This window comes from Choloepus didactylus, chromosome 11 (genome assembly GCF_015220235.1).
Source record: "Choloepus didactylus isolate mChoDid1 chromosome 11, mChoDid1.pri, whole genome shotgun sequence".
NCBI lineage: Eukaryota > Metazoa > Chordata > Mammalia > Pilosa > Megalonychidae > Choloepus > Choloepus didactylus.
The window spans coordinates 24,027,469-24,046,357 of NC_051317.1; the positions used below are offsets into that span (position 1 = coordinate 24,027,469).

At 42.7% G+C, this 18,889-nt stretch overlaps 2 protein-coding genes and 1 pseudogene across 3 annotated transcripts in view; 2 read left to right on the forward strand and 1 right to left on the reverse strand.

The window, feature by feature from the left end:
- Positions 1-398: 398 nt before the first annotated feature.
- CCDC127 (coiled-coil domain containing 127) lies at positions 399-14,069 on the reverse strand. Its single transcript, XM_037798783.1, has 3 exons — positions 13,974-14,069; positions 11,894-12,028; positions 399-1,678 (listed from the first exon to the last, which is right to left on the reverse strand). The coding sequence occupies exons 2-3, from the start codon at positions 12,012-12,014 to the stop codon at positions 1,017-1,019; spliced, it is 783 nt and encodes a 260-aa protein (XP_037654711.1). The 5' UTR covers positions 12,015-12,028; positions 13,974-14,069; the 3' UTR covers positions 399-1,016.
- LOC119505899 lies at positions 2,035-2,563 on the forward strand (annotated as a pseudogene).
- A 76-nt stretch (positions 14,070-14,145) lies between the features above and the next one.
- Positions 14,146-18,889, forward strand: part of SDHA (succinate dehydrogenase complex flavoprotein subunit A) — a 39,595-nt gene continuing 34,851 nt past the window's right edge. The window contains exon 1 of one of the 2 annotated variants that reach the window (XM_037798780.1): positions 14,146-14,283. In XM_037798780.1, coding sequence (XP_037654708.1) covers positions 14,221-14,283 — 63 coding nt within the window. In that variant the 5' untranslated portion in view covers positions 14,146-14,220. The remainder of the gene's footprint in view (positions 14,284-18,889) is intronic. The other variant, XM_037798782.1, reaches the window with a different exon arrangement.

Below are 18,889 nucleotides of genomic sequence, written 5' to 3' on the forward strand. Positions count from 1 at the left end.
GTCGCTAGTGGTTATGGAGCCAGATTGCTGCCTGTGACCCTGGGCAAGTCACGTAAGTTTCCTGCCCCTCAGTTACCAGTTCCCTCACCTGAAAAGTGAGGATAATAACAGTACTTACCTCATGGGATTATTGTGAGGATTTAATGAGTGAATATTTATAAAGCACACAGTAAAACTCAATTCATATTAAGTACATGTAAAACAGGATAAGTGCCCTGCTTACCTTTTAGTTTGTAGTAAAATTTGAGATAATGTACACAAAATACTTTGTAAAGCATTAATCAATGGCATTATTACATTTAAAGGGCAAGTATTTTTGCTTATATATCACTGCTAATAAATATCTGCTTATTGAATGCAGACGAGACAAATTCAAACACATATTAGTTACCAAATGGATACAAAAAGCACTTGCTGTTTTTTTTTTTTTTTTTTTACTTTGGTGGGGTAGGAGAGCACTTCAAAATATAAATCCTTGATAATATAATATTATGACTTACTATTATCATCTGTTAGCCTGTTTTATCCATAACCTGGTAACTTCTAAGTGTAATTTTGGGCTAGACAAAAATAATTCAAGGGGAAAACGGAATATATTTAGGTTGTGATAAAAAAACAGGCAAAAAATTACTTGTGGTGAGACCAACATTGTATTTGACCTTTTTTATAAAACAATTTTTATCCTAGAGCTAAAACATGAGGTTATACTGTTCTGCAAAATAAATACAACACCTACAATAAACATGATTCAGAGAATCTGTAGCCTTAATAGCTAAAGAGCCTCAGGAAGGAAACCCTTTGTCTCCTGGAGGCCTACAGCACCTCAGCTTAGAAGGAAGAGCACACAGCCAATCCCCAGCTGGAGGTGAGATGGGAGAACACTCTGCTCAGTGGTGGTTATGTACAGCCACAGCACACGCAGCACTGGTGGAAGAAATGGAGAACACACTGGATACTCCAGAAGGCCAAAATGACAGCCTGGCCTTGAGTCAATAAAAGAAGTTCTATTTCATTGTTTACTTTTCCAATATGGCTTTCTCTACTCTCTTAAACTTTTTCAGTTCAACAATTAGTTCCCAATATTTTAGGTATAACCACATGAGTCTCCCGTTTTGGCGTCTGTTGGTATTCCAGACATCACCACAATACGTATCATGTTTAAATATGTCAGTTAAACCAGCTACCATCTCTAGATCAGCAGCGACTGGGTCACTGGATGCTCGAACCAGTAAGCTCTTCTCTATTTCCAGTCGCCTGTTGCGAGGGAGAATCAGACTGCAGTAGATACTCTGTCTTTCTGTAAGAGCATCTTCAAACTCTTTCAGCAGAAGCCTAGCCCTCTTTTGCCAGTCGTCCTCCTTTTCCAGGTAGCTCAGGTATGCACTCCTCAAGGGCTGCAACTGTCTCTTTTCTTTCATTACCTGAGCCCGTTCCTGTTCCAGAAGCTTCTTTTCTTCTACCAATTTACGCCCCTGAGAGATAAGGGCTTCTCGATAACTAGTTGTTCTGTTTTGTTCCTTTTCAAGTTCCAAAGACAACTGAGCGACAGTGCGGCGGTTTTCTGAGATCATGGCATGATACTTGGCTTCAAGATCCCGTTGGAAAGCAGCTGTTCTCTGATGATATGCTTCTTTCTCTTTTTCTATTTCTTTTTGGGACTCCCTAGACCAAATCCAACCTGACAAGAATAAAGAGGGAGATAAAAATATGAATAAAAAGTCAGAGCTGAAGTTTGTAATCTTTACCTAAAGACAACACAGAGCAAATGAGGATAGCATTTCTATAAAAGCTTAAGACCTCGGAGGTACCAAAAGATAACATTTTGTATGAAACTATGTAATAGGCAAACTTCTTATCTTAAAAGTAGTTAAGGGCTATGTATACTCAAAAGTACTGCCTAGTCACTGATGCTCTGGCTGCTGGTTCACCAGAGATCCCTCATACTGGAACCAGAAAGGGAAGCTAAGGGCCCCCAGGACCAGATTCCCACTGCATAAAAGGATATGGCTGATTCATAAATATTTGAATTCAATTATGGGACTGCTAGGCAAACTTTCAAGCTTGCTTATTAGCCTGAAGAAGGACATTCCTATTTTGTGCCTTGGGCTGGATAATAATAGCAAAACAATAATCATTAACAAACTTAAACCTTAAAATGCCCAATCTCAATAAATAGGATCAACCATAGGATTCGGTATAGAAAATTTCAAGTCCAGCAGTTTCTCTTTTACAGTGTTTGACATGTCAAACCGAGGAAGATATAGAAATCTCTGGGTACACTATCATAAAGAAGGAGAAGCCATCATTTTTGTCATTGACAGTAGTAATAGATTATGGTTGTGGCCAAAGAAGAACTTGATACCCTTCTGAACCATCCAGATATTAAACCCCACCAAATACATATTTTTTTGCAAACAAAATGGATCTTAAAGATGCAGTGATGGAAGGTTGGGGGAAATAAAGAGTGACTGCTTATGGGGGAAAAAAAAGATGCAGTGACATCTGAAAAAGTATCTCAAATGCAGTGTTAGAAAACATCAAAGATTAACCCTGGCATATTTGATTATATCCAGCCTGTGAAGACATGAAAAGATAAGTGTTTGGAAATTTCAGCAATTTTCAGTTCAAGGAATATCATCTTAATGCAAACTGAACATTTTAAATTTTTCAAAAAGATTTTTGTATATCTGAAAATATAATCTACTTGCATTTATGGACTCTGAACAAACTATTAAAGAATATAAGACTCTGAGTATGCTACTCTGGCCATTAATCATATGAAAACTAAATGTTCCCTCAGAAGGGCTCTAACTATCAGCCTCTTGGTAAAAGTCTACATTCAGTTGTAACTAGAATATTTAAGTCAAAATTATAAGCCATCTCAACATCCCATCATGATTTGTTTCATTGTTAATGTATTTCATTTAAGAAAATCATCTGTTTTTAAACTTTAGTTTATGGTATAACTTTACAGTATGAATTGTGCTTGTGAAAAAAGAACTTTAGATATTTATAAGAGGCCATGGGAACTGATATATATTAAATTTTCGCTATATGTCAGTATGGTGGTTTGAAGCTGCATGGACCCCAGAAAACACGTTCTTAAATTTAATCCATTCCTGGGGGTTGTAAACTTATTGTAAGTAGGACATTTTGATGAGGCCACTTCAGTTAAGGTGGGGCCCGGCCCAATCAGGAAGGGTCTTAATCCTATTACTGGAGTCCTCTATAAGCAGAATGAATTCAGACATGAGAAACAGAAAGCCAAGGAAGCAAGAAGCTGAAACGTAAACTGGAAAATAAGGGAGAGACCAGGAGATGCTGCCACGTACCTTGCCATGTGACAGAGGAGCCCAGGATTGCCACAGCCAGCCCTAGGATGCCCCAGGGCTTGGGGAGAAAGTGTCGCCTTGATTTGGACATTTTCCTGGCCTTAAAACCATGAGCAAATAAATTCCCATTGTTTAACCTGACCCATTTCAAGGTATTTGCTCAAGCAGCCTAGGAAACTAAAACAACCATCATCAATAACACATGAAATGTAAAACAAAAACAAAAATGATGAATACAACAAGGCTGCAGAGAGAGAGTCCCCCTATTAGTCCCTAAGATTCTTCAAGGCATGGTTTGGCTTCTTTCCCCACCGGAGACTTGGAATCTCACAAACACTAGGACAGGGGAGTGGGGGGAGGCAGGCCTGAGCAATTCCTGATAAAATGAAGGCAGCAGGCCTTCTGTACTCTGTTGGGGGATGTTCCAGTTTGCTAATGCTGCCATTTTGCAAAATACCAGAACTGGATTGGCTTTTATAAAGGGGGTTTATTTAGTTACAAAGTTACAGTCTTAAGGCCATTAAGTGTCCACTGAACGATGGCTGATGGCATCCAAAAAACCTCTCTTAGCTCAGAAGGCACATGGCTGGCATCTGCTTGCTCCCAGGTTGTTTCAAATGGCTTTCTCCAAAATGTCAGTGTCAGTTTCCAATGGTCATCTTTAAAATGTGTCTCTCAGCTGCAGCAAGCCATGAGATTTCTGCCTGAGCTTTTATAAGGCTCCAATGAACTAATCAAGGCCCATAATGAATGGGCAGGGCCACGCCTCCATGGAAATTATCTAATCAGAGTTATCACCTATGGTTGGGTGGGTCACATCTTCATGTAAACAACCTAATCCAAAGGTTCCAACCTAATCAACACTCATATGTCTGCCTCACAAGACTGCATCAAGGATAATGGCGTTTTGGGGGTCATAATACATCCAAACCAGCACAGGGGAGAAATACAGAACTCCACAGACCTGGGAGAGAGAGGAGTCTTACTCCCCACCCAAACCCGCTGGCTGGCAAGGGGCCCCAGTGCTAGATTGTTCCTCTTTCACATGGAGGTCACCAACTCTTTCTTCCATCCCACTGACAGTAAAAGTTTGATGCCCTTCAACAATAAAACAGTGGTTCAGGAAATACACTGCATCCTGAATTGACACTATTGCTCAATTTAGTAAATTAGTAAATTGTTGGGATGATGCAATGTTCCTCAAGTTTTTCAGCATGTGTATGCTATAAGCAGCATGGATTTGAGTCCCTTGGAAATTAGAAGGATTGTTCAGAAAAATTTCAAAGCTCAAAGTCCAAAAGCAATTAAGTGCAACAGTTTCGAGTTTCAAAGCAGTGCTTATGCCCAGATCTCAAAATGTAGCCAGGCTGCTCTCATGCACTTCTCTCCAGGAATCTGTCCCTGCACCAAAGCAACCTTTGAACTGGCAAAAACTGTCTGAACTGGAGTCTAGCAAAACACTGTGCAGCATATCCAGGGAAGAGCTGTACGAAGAGGCTGGTAAGGTGCAGTAAACACCAGTGAATTTCACCCTCCCTGCAGCGGCTACCATCCCTCACCCCCAAACACGTGGCTGGCAGCAGTGGGGACTGCAGCCCAGGTACAGCTTGCTGATGATAAATTGGCTATAAAGACCCAGTCCTCTGAAATCTGATCACTGCTTTGATGGCTGGGGGTTCGGCTCTGAGGGTGGCCCTTTTTCCAACCCCCCTCAGGTAAAAGTGGCAGAGGCGTCTTAAACAGGCAGTACCTATTTTTTCCTTTTCTCTTTCCATTCCCTGATTGGGAGCAAAAAATATTTTTGAAAAATCATAAACTGACGGCTCCAGGTCTCAACAACAATCACCCCAAAAAACCAGCATTCCCAGAGGAATGGGAACACTAGATTTCCAAAAGTTATAACAATATAATACTCAGAATGTCCAGTTCTCAACAAAAAATTCTAAAACACACAAAGGAACAGGAAAGCATGGCCTATTCACAGGAATAAAAGAATCTGCCAGAAACCAGCCCTGAGGAAGCTCATATATTAGAACTATTAGTCAAAGACTTTGTCTTAAATATGTTCAAAGGGCTAAAGGAACCCATATAAAAAGAACTAAAATAAATTAGGAAAACATTGAATACAATCAAGAGATGGAAATTATAAAAAGGAACCAAACAAATTTTGGAGCTGTAATACAGTAATTGAAGTGAAAAACTCAGATAGATTCAACAGCATATTTGAACAGGCAGAGGAAAGGATCAGCGAACTTTAACACAAGACAACTGAAATTATCCAGCATGACAAGCAGAAAAAAAAATTAAGAAAACTGAACAGAAACTAAGGGACCTGTGGGTCACCATCAAAAGTACCAACAGACACATCATTGGAGTCCTAGGACCAAAGAGAAAGGAAGGGGCAGAAAAAGTATTTAAAGAAATAATGGCCAAAAGCATCCAAAATATGATGAAAGACATGAATATACACATCCAGTATAGACTCTAAGAGTTCTAAACCACAATACACTACAGCACAATTGTCAAAATTTAAAGACAAAGAAAGGAATTTGAAAACAGCAAGACAGAAGCGACTTGTCACATATAAGGGATCCACAGCAAGATTAACAATGGATTTCTCATCAGAAACCACGAAGGCCAGAAGACAGTGGGATGGCACATGTCAAGTCCTTTAAAAAAAAAACTGTCAACCAAGAACTCTATATCTGGCAAGATTACCTTTCAGAGTTGAAGGAGAAATGAAGACATTTACAGATAAACAAGAGTTCATTATCAGAAGATCTGCCCTACAAGGGACGCTCAAGGGAGTCCTTTAGGCTGAAACACAAGGGTACTGGTACCAGACAGCTACTCAAAGCCATTGAAAAAATAAAGAACATTAAGATGTTAATTGTAATTACAAAGGTAGCCCCCAAGAAAATAACTAAAAGGTATAGAGAAAAGGAAAGAAGGCAATCAAAAAGAGCAACTAAATATAAGAGGCAGTAATAGAGTAATTGCAGTGGATTTTTAGATTTTATACTAAAAGCACAGCAAAGGAAAAAAATCTATAAAATGGACTAAACCGAAAATAAATACTTTTGTGCATCAAAGGACATAATCAAGAAAGTGAAAAGACAACCTACAGAACTGGAAAAAACAGTGATAAGGGTTTAACATCCAGAATATATAAAGAACCCCTACAACTCAGCAACAAAAAGGCAAACAACCACTTAAAAATGGGTCTTCACACAAAAACCTGTACACAGATGTTTATGACAGCTTTATTAATAAGAGCCACAAACTGGAAACAACCCAATTATTTTTCAGTGGCTGAATGGTTTAACAAACTGTGGTACATCCATACCAAGGAATATTACTCAGCCATAAAAAAGAACAATATACTGTTACATGCAACAACCTGAATGAACCTCCAGAGGCGGAAAAAAATGAACTACCCCGAGGAAAAAAGGTTCGTGTGTGATTCCACTTATGTAACATTCTTGAAATGACAAAATTAGAGAAACGGAGAACAGATTAATGGTTGCCAGGGATCAAGGAGGGGATGAGGGTGGGAAGGAGGTGATTCTTGTGGTGATGCAAATGTTCTGCATCTTGATTTTATCAATATACTGGTTGTGATAATGTATCATAGTTTTGCAAAATATTATTGGGGAAACTGGGTACAAGGTACATGGGATCTCTCTGTATTATTTCTTATAACAGCATGTGAATCTACAACTATCTGAAGTGTTTAGGTTCATGTATCAAGTTGGCCAGGTGACAGTGCCCAGTTGTCTCATCAAGGAAGCACTGGCCTAGCTGCTACTCTGAGGACATTCTGTGGACCTTGTGCTGGTTTGAATGTATTGTGTCCCCCAGAGAAAGCCATATTCTTTGATGCAGTCTTGTGGGGCAGACATAATGGTGGGGATTAAGTTGGAATGTTTGGATTTGGAGATACGCCCCACCCAACTGTAGATGATAACTGATGGGATACTCCTATGGAGGTGTGACCCCACCCATTCAGGGTGGGCCTTGATCAGTGGAGCCATATAAAACATGCTGACTCAAGAGACTGGACGGAGTGCAGCTGTGAGTGATGTTTTTGAAGAAGAGCAAGCTTGCTAGAGAGGAATGTCCTGGGAGAAAGCCATTTTGAAACCAGAACTTTGGAGCAGACGCCAGCCACGTGCCTTCCCAGCTAACAGAGGTTTTCCGGACGCCATTGGCCATCCTCCAGTGAAGGTACCCGATTACTGATGTGTTACTTTGGATACTTTATGGCCTTAAGACTGTAACTGTATAGCCAAATAAACCCCCTTTTTATAAAAGCCAGTCCATCTCTGGTGTTTTGCATTCTGAAGCATTAGCAAACTAGAACAGATTTTGGTACCAGAGAAGTGGGGTGCTTTTGCTGCTGAGTTTGCAAATACCAAACATGTTGGAACGGCTTTTTAAATGGATAAGGGGAAGATTCTGGAAGAATTGGGATGAGCTTGATAGAAAAGGCCTAAACTGCTTTAAAGAGACTGTTTGTGGAAATATGGACTCTAAAGATACTTCTGATGAGGCCTTGAACAGAGATGATCAATGTGTTGTTGTGAACTGGAAGAAAGGTGAACCTTGTTTTAAAGTGGCAGAGAATTTGGCAAAATTGAGTCCTGGTATCAGATGGAAGGAAGAATTTAAAAGTCACAAACTGGAATACTTAGCTGAGGAGATCTCCAGACTACCTGTGGAGGATATACCCTGGCTTCTCCTTGCAGCTTATAGTAAAATGCGAGCAGAAAGAGATAAACTTAGAACTGTACTCTTGGGTTCAAAGAGACCAGAAGCTGAAAATTACGAGCTTCCAGGGGGTGGAATCCCAGAAGCTACAGACCAACATGAGGATGTAGCCAAACATGGAACCCAGCCGCCATTTCAGTACAAGCCAAGATTGGAAAAGGAGTTAAGCAGAAAGGATTTGTGGAAAGTCCTATTGTCTGATGGCTTTGACCCCTGCGTGCTTCATGCAAAGCCAACAGAATTTTTGCGAGATCTTTATAGACAGAGGCATTGCCAGTCTGGACTGGAGGAGACAGACAAGGAAAAAATTAAAGGAAAAATCTCTTCAAAGACAGAGCCATGGAGGTTGAGGTCTGGAGTCAGGAGGTCTTGGGGTGGGAGAGCAGAGCAGCCCACACGCATGGAAAGGGTGAGTTTGCCCTGGAGGTTGAGGGCGGGCTTTCCACCTCGATGCTCTGGAAGAGTTTTACCACCTCAGGTCCCAGAGAGGGTGGAGCACATTTCCAGGGAATTGGGGAGAGCCTGGCTGCCACCCCACTGTTCTGAAGGGGTTGAGCGTTTGCCCCGGAGATGGAATGGAATCCGGGAGCTGCCCCGATGTTTGAGGAGGGTGGGGCCGAGAAGGTGGTCTCCCCAATGTGTGGAAATGTTGGAGCACTCACCCAAGCATTTGGAGAGAAAAGGGCTGCCACAAAGGCCCTTAGGAAGGGTTAGGCTCCCGCTCTCTCAAGCCCCAAGGATGCAACGTTGTTCTGTAAATGACTCTCAGACTTTGAAATCTAATGGAGTTTGTCCTGCAGGTTTTAGGAACTGTTTTGGTCCTGTTAACCCTGTTTGCTTTACTGTTTCTCCTTATGGCAATGGGAATGTTTATCCTGTGAATGTCCCTCCTTTGTATATTGGAAGCATATAACTTGTTCTAAGTCCACAGATCCAAAGCTAAAGGAAAAGTATGCCTTAGGACTGACCATGTCGATATTTGATTTTGATGGGATCTTGTACTTAACTTTCGTTACTGAAATGATTTAAGTTTTTGTGATATTGTGATGGAATGAATGTATTTTGTACTTGGAAAGAATATGTTTTTCTGGGGTCCAGGGGGTGGAATGTGCTGGTTTGAATGTATTGTGTCCCCCAGAGAAAGCCATATTCTTTGATGCAGTCTTGTGGGGCAGACATAATGGTGGGGATTAAGTTGGAATGTTTGGATTTGGAGATACGCCCCACCCAACTGTAGATGATAACTGATGGGATACTCCTATGGAGGTGTGACCCCACCCATTCAGGGTGGGCCTTGATCAGTGGAGCCATATAAAACATGCTGACTCAAAGAGACTGGACGGAGTGCAGCTGTGAGTGATGTTTTGAAGAAGAGCAAGCTTGCTAGAGAGGAATGTCCTGGGAGAAAGCCATTTTGAAACCAGAACTTTGGAGCAGACGCCAGCCACGTGCCTTCCCAGCTAACAGAGGTTTTCCGGACGCCATTGGCCATCCTCCAGTGAAGGTACCCGATTACTGATGTGTTACTTTGGATACTTTATGGCCTTAAGACTGTAACTGTATAGCCAAATAAACCCCCTTTTTATAAAAGCCAGTCCATCTCTGGTGTTTTGCATTCTGAAGCATTAGCAAACTAGAACAGACCTAAATCACCAGTAAGCTGAGTGCATCTATGGCTGATTACATCTACAATCAACTAAGGGGAGTGTCTTTTGCAATGAGAGATGTGTCATCCAATCAGTTGAAGGCTTTAAAAGGAGAAGTGATGACTTCAGCAGTTCAAAGAGAGAATTTTCATCTCTACTTCAGCCAACCTCTCCTGGGGAATTCATCAAAAACCTTCATCAGAGTTGCCAGCTTATAGCCTGCCCTGTGGAATTTGGACTCACAGTTTTGAGACACTTTCATAAAATCTCATATTTATAGATACCACTTGTTGGTTCTGTTTCCCTGGAGAACCCTGACTAATAAAATTATCTCAAAACAAAAATGTAATTAAAAAAAAAAACACAAAAAAACAGAGTTAGACTAAATGAACCCTACCAGTCCCCTTCAGCTCTAAAATTATTGTTTTCTATGTCAGGGGAAGAAAAGAAGAAGTGAGGGAATACAAGATAGGTGAGAGAAGGAAAAAGCATAGGGAGACAGGTGGGGAAGGGAGAAACTGGAATATCAGCAGAGAAATAAGAAAAACAGGATGATCAAATAGGTGTGGAGAGAGATCTGCCAAAGGGCTGAAATACCCACCATTCTCCATGGATAGGGGCTTAAGGCTGATGTCTTCAGCAGCCACCCTCCTTTCAAGCATTTCTTCAGGGGAGCTACTCAGGGTAAGAATTTCTACCAGAGACTGCCCTTTCAGGCAGGCATAATTATACTGATCTCTATATTGTATTAAAAGCTATACAGTCCAGCATTTTAAACGATCAGGATGAAACTGGCCTCTCTCGTTAATAAACCAGTCAATTATTTTACCAAGGTTTCATTTATCTGCCTTTACTTCTAGACTATGCTAAAGGGCTGGTTAATACCATATGCTGCTATGTAACTTCTTGATCACCTAATAATACATTTTTAGAGACTCCTATAAGAATGCAAAGTTACTAGTGGTCATGTTACCTAAGCAAAATAACTAAGAAGAAAATATAAAATATTTCTCAACCCTTCTTAGAAGCAGAAAGCAGCATTTCAAAAGTCCTTAAGGGAAGGCAAGAATTTAAAAAATAAAGGTTATTATGAAAGGTCATAAAAGCTAGAGATGACTGAAAATCAAATGAAAAATGAAAGTCATTGCTGAGCCTCTGGAAGCCTCAATACTAATTACTTATTACATTATTAAGTATAATTTTAAGCCTTCCAATTCATTCACCAAGGTGGAAGTTCCTCACCCTAGCCACAGGCAATAGGTAGCTTTTCCAGGTGTGAAGTAGTATTTTGCAAAATTGCAAGCTAGTGCGCTTTTAAATGGTAATGGCCTTAGGGCTGGATTTAAATCCGCCTGTCTTTCACCAAGAACAGGGCTCTTGAATTACAGATACCTACTCACGTCAGTCTCCATTTCTTCCAGGCTAAATCTGTTGGCCTAGGAAACCCTGGATTGTAAAAGCCACTATGTAAAAAGTATGGGGGGCAGTTTTTGCTTTTTTCCGTTCAATTATTTGGTTACTCACATTCTTAAGTGCCAGATAAGAACCTAGAGATGTGAAAATATATAAAACCAACACCCAAACATCAGGAAATTTATCATGCAGTGGGGGACATAAGATAAGGGCTGGAATCATTGTAAGTCTGTATGTGGCTGGCAAGTTCTCAAAAGTGGCACAAAGTCAATTCAAACTAGAGAGAACTTCTGGCTAGGATGAGCAGAAATTTCATGGAAACAGTCTCCCAAAGATTGATTTCCTAAACATTAACAGACACCTAAAATTGGTTTTCCTTTATGCCTATTTTATTCTTTTCCATTAATCTTTATGAGGGCAACTGAAGCAAGAGAAACACCTTCAGAGAAAGGGAGCTAACATTTATTAAAACTGATTCCACACAAAACACTGCTAAATAGTCTTCTTTAATCCTCACGATGCTGTGAGTTAAGCATGATTATCCCCCTCCCACAGATGGGGAACCCGAGGCTCAGGAGCATTAAGTCATCTGCCCAACATTCACCGTATGGGGTAAAACTAAGATGTCCACTTGCATCTGCCCCTTTAAGCTCTCACACCTGGCTGCCGCCCTTGGGAGGGCTCTACACCTTCAGCCCAGAAAAAGCAAATGTTATGAAAACCATGACTTACGAAAAGCAGCCAATCCCAGCATCGGAACCAACAGGGCATAATTCCATCTGCTTCCATCACTCCCATCAGCCCTGGAATTAGGCCGGATATTCCAGTTTGGGGGATCATTTAAGTTATTCATGGAGCTCTATATACCTTGAAGTAAATGGAAAAAACATTAACCATATAAAAAGAACAAAAATATATCTGACACATTTATATTATTTACACAGATCATATGAGTTCTAGTTTTCTCCAAGTCTTTTTGAGTTTTACCTGTGTGTAGCACAACACTGAGCCCTGTGGGATTCAAAGAAAAAAACAAGACCTTAGGTAAAGCAATGCACAATCTAGTAGGCAAAGATGGGGAGAGCGAGATGTCCCAAACAACTCAAATACAGGTGGGATGGGGTAAGTTCTCTAGGATAAATACACGTGAAATATGGTTGGTACTCAACAGCAGTGGGATCTCAGTGCATGCTGTTTCACACGACCTCGGTTCTAAAGGATGAGCATCATCTTGCAGCAGAAAGAATGGCGCACGGAAGGCAAGAAGGTGCGGGAACACCACGCTTGCTCTGGGGAACGTGAGCAGTGCTGGAGGAGGAGTTACGGAGTGTGGGGAGAGGGTTTTCACTCCTCCCTACACTGGTGATAACTGACACCAAGACTGCAGATGCTTCCACTTAAGGCTCATGGTCCGCCCTCAATAACTAGGCTGGAGTCTCATGTTAAAACGAATTTACCAATTTACTAAGTACCTACACTGGGATTGCGCATTTTCACTGGGATTGCACATTTTCAAAGTGGAGTCATGAGAGCTTCGCCTTGTTTCTTTGTGACCGCCACAAGTAACACACATTAATTACAAGAAAATTAACCACAGGGTACAGAAGGAAAAGGGAATTTAATTTCTGAAAAGTTTTAATAAACAGTATTTCAATAAACATTAACAACCGAAGATACAAAAGTACGATAGGCAGTAAAGAAATGACAGAAAACACGTGGCTCAGAACTTAATATTAAGGGGCTTGTGGAAACCACAGAATAGCAAAATTAGGTATCTCAAAGCACTAAAAGTAACTTTCAAGAAAATGCCTGGGAAATATCATATATTCCTACAATGCCAAGACAGTCCACTCTGGGGACATGCAGCCTAAGGAAAGAATCTTAAATTGAAAAGGCTTTATACACAAATATATCACTTACAGTCTTCGCTATAGTAGCAGATTTGGAAACAACTCAAATAGCAAAAAAATGGGAATGGCCCATTGGAAATAGACTCAATGAAATAATTCGACATCGTGTCCATGAAGACGGGCAGGCTAGACGCGGGCGCTCTGAGCCCTCCAGGGGCGGAGGCCGAGACGGCCAGGAAGGAGGGGACGCGCAGGAGGAGAGGCCGGAACCCCACTTCCCGGAGGCAGCTGAGGAGCCAGGTGGGAGGGGAGGGTCCCGAGGCGCAGCAGCCGACAGACCCGCCGGCCCCGCTGCTCCGCACGCTCGCGCCCGCTCCTCAGAGCCTTCGCTGGTTTCCTCCCGCGAGTCCTGGCCTCGCAGACACACTCCACTGCTTGCTACCATTTGTTCTCTTGTCCGTGATTTACTTCTTGAGACAAGAAAATCGAGCCCGGAACGGAGCTCCGGCAACAATTACACACAAGAATAAGACTTCAATAATCTAATGTTAAGTGAAAAAGCAAACACGTAATTACATTATTACATTACTTATGACTGTTTGCTTTCCAGGCCACAAAGATTTCAGGGATCCTACAAACCTAATATGACAGGAAAACCTGAAAGAGGTAAGCTCGGGAAAAAATAATAAAATGACACACAAGCCAGAGCTTCCACAGCGCTTTTAAGGCTGGACCCCCCAACCCCACCCCCCAAAAAAACCCTGCTCTGCGCCTCCCCGCAGCCAAAGCAGGAGGCGGAGCCTCCCCCGAGCGACCCTGGACCCCGCCCCAGGCCCGCCGGGGCCCGGCGGCATAGTGGCGGCCTGCGCGGTCCGCCCCGCTCGTCTCCCGAAACCAGTCACCGGAGGGCAGAGCCTCTGACTCCGGCCCCGGCCCCGGCCTCGGCCCCGACCCGGACCCACCTCCGCGGCCTCCGCCCGCAGCGTCTCCTGGGCGTAGAAAACCTCCGTCCGCCGCGACCCCTCAGGCAAAGCTCCCCCCGCCCGGCCGCTCTGCGCAGGCGCGGCTCCACTCCCCACCCGGGGCGCAGCCGGGAGCGCAGGCGCACTGCCCTCTCGGCGCCCTCCCTCGCCCCCTCCCCGCGGCTTGTCCTGGTGCGCAGGCGCCGAGATCGCGGAGACTGGCGGGACTGCGCTGCCGCGAGCAGACATGTCGGGGGTTCGTGTCGTGTCGCGGGTGCTGCGCGCCCGGCGCCTGGCGCTGAGCCGAGCGGTGAGCGGCGCCGCGGGGTGGGCGGGCAGGGGCCGAGGCGGCGCTGGTCCCCAGTGGAACGGAGCTCGGTCTCGGTGCCCGCCGCCCAGGGTCGGGATGCGTCGCTGACGGGTCTGCGGGACGCGGGGCGGGCGCGGGGAGGAGCCGCTGAGGTTGGCCCTGGGCCGCCGGAGCGCGGCGCGGAGCCAGGTGACCAGCCCGGTGCAGACCGCGGAGCCCCCGGACTGCGGCCCGTGAAGGTCACGACCCGGCGGCCCCGCCCAGCGGGGGGTCCCTCCCCCGCCCGAGGTCTAGGCCTGGAGCCCCGGGGCGCCGCGGGCTTTGGTGGCCGCTTGGGGCGGCTCCCGGCGCTGCGCTCGGGAGACGTGTGTGTCCAAGGTCATTCGGGCAGGTAGCGGCCTTGTGGGGCCCGAAACCGTCCCTAGACCGCGAGCGGCGGCGGCGGCTCTGCCAAACGATCCTCGCGGCTTGTCCGGTCCACCCTCCAGCAGCCCCGCGGGGAGGGCGGGTCACGCCCGGGCCGCCTGCAGGTCGCCGTGCTCGGTCCTCCCCGGGGACCGCGGGGTCAAACGTGGGCGTCTCCTCCGGGTGTTCTGTGTCTTTACCGCTGTTTGGAGAACAGCACCCTTTCGAGAAAGGGCAAGTCTACGTGTATGGTGTCCAGGTACCACCGAGACCTTGCCGGTGAAGGGCCTCTCTTGGGTTTTATGCTGGCGCGTGTGCGCAATTAGAAAAAAAAATAGACCGAAAATTTCAGCACGCTGGCTGCAAGGTCACACTTGGGGAAGACACCAAGAGGTTTGATTCTCTGTGCATGTCCACGAGGAGACGAAGAAAAGACGTTCCTCCCGGCGCCTCTTCCTGACTTTGGTACTTGATTAGGTCTAAATGTATTCTTTACAATGATATCTTCAAAACTCAACTTTAGGATTCTAAACAACTATATTTGAAAGGTTTTAATTGTTTTTTTAAATAAATTGGCCCACCCACCTACTTAGTACTTAATTACAAAGTTCAAGTCCCAGTAGGAACCAAGGCATTCAATAATGCTGGCTTGTATTATGTCTGTAATTATGCGTGCAGTTTCTCCTTTTTGAAGCATGGATATTAAAGCGTGTGTTAAATGTGGGAAAGATGAGTAAGCCGGAAATCCAAGCAGAGAGCATTTTACATGCTTTGATGGTACCCGGAGCCTGGGTTATAGAAGCTGCTGTCAGGAGTCCATGAGCACTAAGTTCCTGACCGGTGGTATTTTTAGTCAACCAAGAATCATCAAAATGTTATTAAGTCTTGTGTACATCTTAGGGGAAATTGTAACTGGAAGTGATGAAAGTCACATAACTGGAGAAGAGCTGGTGGATGCTGTGTCCTCAACCCAGACCAGCTGGTCATCCATTCCCTCTCCAGACAGACCCTTCCTGTCTGGAGTTCCCTCTACCACGTCCTCAACCCTTTGTGGATTTACTAATGAAAACACTGTTGCCCTTTATCCAGGCAGGAGGAGAAAAATTTTAGCTCTGAGCTTTCACCTGAAAGTGAGAGTCTGGCTGTAAGCACAGTAACAGGTCAAAGTGAATAGACCTTTTGTGATTTCTTGATCGGAAGTGGTCTTTTTCTGTTATGAAAACCGTAGTTGAATTAACTATTACCTGCCAGCACTTGGCTTAACTGCTTTATCTCTGTGAATCCTTACAGTTGTCCTGTGGGGTAGTTAGAAATAGCAAAACTGAACCATAAGTTAGGCCTACCTAAAGATGGGCTTGGGTTTAAAGAGTTTTTATCTTGGTGGAGATAGCTTTTCCTGTGGAAATTCTTTCCCCAAGTAGTGTATTTATTGGAGTTTAAGGTTGGTTTTTTTGCCCAAAGAATCAGAGGAACAAGAGAATAAACAAGTGAGAACAAAAAAAAAAAAAAAAAAAAGAAAGAAAAAAAGAAGTCATATCCAACTCAGAGATATCTGTGGAAAAGTATATGATAAGGATAATTTGGATAATTTAAGTCCACAGATAATTTTTTAAAATCTCTTTTTGGCCAATTCTTTGGTGTTTCCAAGTCAGTCTATGCCTACAGCTGCTTTCAAGTTACAAAATTATCAACCTTGTTTTGTTTTTGTTTTTTCATTGCCTGAAGGCACTGACACAATTTGTGAAGGCTCTAAGGCAGTTCAGTAGAGAAGAAAAGTGAAACCCAAAGGACCTTAAGTAATTGTTGATTAACTGCTTACTTTAGCTAGGTTTCTCAAATCCTATAACATGAATATGCAAGATATTGTCCTGGGATAGATAAGTCCATTTCTTTTATTTTAATGAATTGTTCTGAATATAATTTTAATGGCCATTATTAGGCCTTTGCAGAAATTCTTTTTGTTTTTGCTTGTTGTGATTATACTGGCAGGCAATTCATTCAGTTCTGCATTTTGTGTGATATTTTTCTGATTCTATTCAAATTTTTAAAATCACGTTTGAGAAATTATGGTATGGTTTCGATATATAACCTCAGTTCAGACCCTCTCAGATTTGTCTTAAGATACTTTAGCTAGTGGGAGAAGTGTAGGATCAGGAGTTAGACTGAATCTAGACCCCACATGCCCTGCCTGTGTATGAAACCCTGTTGTCCTCATTGGAGCTAGGACTCGTAGCCAGTGCTCAGTAGCCCTGTGAACTATATTCTACACATCCTTATTTTTTAAATAAAACATTTAAATTTTTAGTGAAATAATTACACTTAGTAATAAAAAAAATCAGCTTAGTACAAGCCTTATAAATGAAAAGGAAGAGGCCCCGCCCCACCGGTCCCCCAGTGTGAGCAATTCCGAATTGTTTTCTGGTGCTGGCCCTGGTGTTGTCCTGGGGTCTTGCATCTCCAGCTCTATGCAGAGGATCCTTACCTGTGTTAGACAGGACTTGCTGCTGATGGGTGAGGACTAGCTCACCTGAATCATCCTACTTCCTTTTCTCCCAATAGGGCCCTTTATTGGTTACTTTTGTTAATTCTATATACCGTACTTAAAAGTTAATTTCTTGTTCATGATTTATACATTGTATTTTATTAATGAGGATATTGGCATCTAAAATCAATTTTTACTCTTCTCACTCTTCTTCCAACTTCAGTCATCTCTACTTTAATGCTTTTGAGATTACTAATCTTTATGTTACATATAGTGAGAGTTTTTGTCCTTTTTTCTTTTTTTTTTTATCATTTTTTAATAGGGGTCTCAGGAGGGAAGGGAGATAACACATTTGTGGTTAGACCAGCATCTTAAGGTTCAAGTATTACTTTTAGGTACACATTATGTAGGTTTCCTCATTCTTCATGTTTCCCTGCTAGAAAGTCTTATAATTTCTTCTCCAAAAACATTGGTCTAGCTAATTTAATGTTACACAAAATGAGTTTTACCTAAAAACAGAAATTAGGTTATAAATGAGCTCTCCAAATTCTATACTCTTCCACAAAATCAGATTTAGATGCAAAGGTTAGTGTCACTGTTTTCCCCCAGGAGATGGTGCGATAATTTGCTAGATTTCATTACTCTATTAGCTGCTGCTTTTTAAGCTAGCCATTTGTGTTTACTCAAAATGGACGTTCTAGAAAGAAAAAGTAAATAGTAAATTTTCTATTTTAATTTTAGTTCAGTATTACAAAATAAAAGTTAGTTTAAAAAATTACATTGTAAGTCTGATTATTATTGTTCTTGGTTCAATTACCCTAAATTTATATTGTACTTTGTAAAATTTTCAGGGACATTTGTATTAAAATTCTTTTGATGACTTAGTTCTTGGGTTAAAATATCATTTTTACCAGTTAAAAAATTACGCTAAGGAAGAAAATCTTTGTTTTTTTTTATTCATATTCTGAAAAAAAACATTAAATTGGTTTATGTCAATAAAAACAAAGAAAGGGAAGTAAAATTGAAATTGGAGAATTCAGAAATAATTACTTTCATGTGTCATTTATATCTTGGAATTTAAAAATTCAGGAGACTTTTTTGTAACTGGAGCTACAAAGTAAAAAACATTTCTGTCAACAGTTGCTCGGTCTCAAGCGTTAGGAGGAGCCCCTCGGTGCCACTCCTCATGGGCCGTCAGTGGCCAACACCCCAGCCCTGACCTGAGAATTTCATCTTGTGAGGAAGTCTGTTCATTTTGAAATGGCTCAGTTTAGAGATCATTTTATATTTTGCCAATATCCTCCTCCCTATAATCCCCATTTGTTCTTTCTTAGCAATTTTACTCCGCAGAATGACATCTCTTCCAAGTTGTAGAATACTGGAAGTCCTCTCTCATCCCCTCCTCGTTGCTGCATGTGCCTATGTCCTAAAACTGGTCTTTATGGTATTTCTAGACTCTTCATTTTATCAGTGGTCTTCTAAAATGCATTCACCAAGAATGGGAAAAAATGCCCCCTAAGTGGCTGGCCGGGGTTTAGCATGTGCAGACTGCAGCCCTCTCACACTTGACCGTGTTTTCACTAATGCCACAGTTCCTCAGATAAACGTTTATAGGCTGGGACATGTGAGCCGAAACTTGGAGAGTTCATAGAGGGTAGCCAGGTAAAGGTGAGGGCAGGTGTCCAGGCAAAGGGACTCTGTGTGGCCCTGGCAGAGGGA

What these genes read in the sequence shown, in the direction of transcription:
- CCDC127 (XM_037798783.1), bottom strand. Translation starts at nt 12,014, where the DNA reads ATGAATAACTTAAATGATCCCCCAAACTGGAATATCCGGCCTAATTCC. An exon ending in GCTGGGATTGGCTGCTTTTC is followed by an intron (nt 1,679 to 11,893) that starts GTAAGTCATGGT and finishes TATTCTTGTCAG; the next exon opens with GTTGGATTTGGTCTAGGGAG.